The 2,374-nt window shown below is 47.8% G+C and overlaps 1 protein-coding gene across 1 annotated transcript; it reads right to left on the minus strand.

Annotated features, from left to right (window-relative positions):
* Window positions 1-1,658: 1,658 nt before the first annotated feature.
* On the minus strand, window positions 1,659-1,889 carry Pmar_PMAR000287 (hypothetical protein; the record flags this gene model as incomplete). Its single annotated transcript, XM_002775047.1, has 1 exon — window positions 1,659-1,889. A coding segment is annotated over one exon (231 nt), but the record flags the coding sequence as incomplete, so codon positions are not given.
* Between the last annotated feature and the right edge of the window lie 485 nt (window positions 1,890-2,374).

Here is a 2,374-nt window from a genome sequence, read left to right on the forward strand (position 1 = left end):
TCTCTCATTGTCAGTTGAAGCTGCACAGCACCTGGTCTTGAGTTATATAAAATGGGGAGTTAGCTACGGTGATGATGTAACACTGATGAGTATGCAAGCCGCCTCAGAATCGCAACTCAACGATGAATAGTAAGGGTTGGAGAGCCGACTCATACCGATCAGCAGCCAATGATTGTTGTGACACGACAATGACTGAGCTGATCGTAGGAACGCTAAAATCCGTTAAAATCTTATTATTAACTTCGGAGCCAGGAGATCCCCTTTAGAGCACCTGAGCCCAAGGCCATCTATGCATCACACTCCAGTCATTACAACTGATCACCATTGATTCGATCACAGTTACTCAGAGTAGCTTTCTCTGTGTGGTGTATCTAGACCTCCTCGACGTGCAGTGTTTGGCCTCAAGCGCGCCTTCCGAACCCGAGTTTGGCATGTACATTATGAGAGGTAGTTATGAAGCCATGAGGTAAGCTTCCAGACTGGTCGAACTAAAGAACGATTTTGCTCGTGCCTCTTTAGCCCGCCTCGATTCTAATGAAGGGGTCCGTCTGAGTATTGAACTCAGCAGAGCTGATGCCCCTAGAGGTGGGCGGTGCCGTTGTTTGGAGTCGTTGGTTTCCGCTGTCTTCCCTTGGAGCTGTTTTCCTCACAAGAGGATATTGAGCAGCTCCCATGAGCAGCTGCTCCTCAACATCGTCCCTGCTGAGGCCGGAGGACCACATGTCGTCGAGAGTACTGATGTTTGCACGTTGGTTAGAGATTTTCCCTGAGCGGTTGCAATGTAAAGTGCTTTCCCTGAGCTGTCGACTGTGAATTCGTAGGGAGAAACTTGGAGAGAAATTTGATCGCGCCGTGATGATTATGGCAAATTCTAATATTATTCTAAGCGTATTCTAAGACTCGGTCGGCACTGACCGAGAGCGTAGCACCTGTAGCGAGTAAGATGCCTAGATGCATGTAAGCTGCAGTTCGTCAATCAAGCTGAAGGTTCCTGAAATTTTCAGGCTGAAAACTGATTGCCAGGACTGAGTAAATGTCGAATCTCTTGGTATTCTAATCCATTGCGGTCAGGCAGGAGGATCCTGCCGGATCACGCGCGAACGAATTTGTGTGAAAAACTCGTGAGGACCTCACGTTTTCAACTTTTCATCGAGTTCCATCCACATAGTAGTATTTTTTGACGTATTTATTAGACCCTTGAAAGATGCGATTACTGTGAGACTCGCAGCGAGTTCCACAGTAGTACTGTGACAGTGCCCTTAGCATACTTACAAGTTTTTCGTAGCATAGTAGTTATAGTATGTTATACTTGCGAGTTATCATAGCATCACCGTTGTCGAGGAGGGTATTGCCGAACCTCTGGAAAGCAGGGAAGTCCGATCCAGGCCCGAATAGTCTGTTCACGAGATCTTCTCCAGTCTTCTAGTTGCTGACATAACCAGACTTATTCAAGAACTCAGCCATAGCTCCTTCAGCCCCCTTCTCTGGGCAACCCTTCTTCTCAAAATGAGACACCTCAGGAGTGTCAGAACCCTCTGAACTGAAGTTGATTCAAAACTGACCTGCAGCTTCGGTCAGAGCGTGGGGCATGCTTTATAGTGATCAGAGCACTATAAAGCATGCCCTCAAGTAGCAGAGCACTGTACTCTGCTTGCTCCTCAGTTGAATCTATTGGCGATGCGCTGAAAGAGGGAAGGCTTCTTCTCCTCACCCTTCTGTTGTTCAACACTGGCAGGCTTCACTATGGCTTTTTGTTTTTGCGCACTGAGAGGCTTCTTCGCTGACTTCTTCGCTGACTTCTTCGCTGACTTCTTCGCTGACTTCTTCGCTTGCAGAGCATCGATAAACTCGTCCAAATCCTGACTTGTCTCAGCCAAACTTCCTACCAGCTGTTGAGCATAAAAGGTCATGTCATGAGATCCAAGTCGTCCAACAAATCCGTTGCGGGCTCAGCAGCCACAACAGTAGAATCGTCGTCGTGATCATAAACCTCAACGTAAACATCCAAGATCGGAATAGTATTGGACTTCTTAGCCTTTCCTCCGCTGTTCCGACGCGTCCCTGATGGGCAGATCGTTCAGGACACACATTTCCCCAGGCTCGTCAGTGTAGAGAAGACGATAAGCAACACCTCCCAGTTGCTCGTGCCAAACCTCCTCGATATACCTCCCCAGCGCTCCAGAAGCTGAAAAGCGAGTTCCACGCGCACACCAAACACTTCGTCTCCTAAATGGACACAAAGCTGAAGGTTACACACTATCAAGCTACGCTATTGCTGTCGCTGACTTCGGGGGAGTTCTAGCGAATGAAGGGATGTTGTTTCTGATGAGAGTTGTTCTATCAGTTGTTTGCTAGTAGCATTCGCTCATTTTAG

The sequence above is a fragment of the Perkinsus marinus genome (genome assembly GCF_000006405.1).
Source record: "Perkinsus marinus ATCC 50983 genomic scaffold scf_1104296956854, whole genome shotgun sequence".
Classification (NCBI taxonomy): Eukaryota; Perkinsozoa; order Perkinsida; family Perkinsidae; genus Perkinsus; species Perkinsus marinus.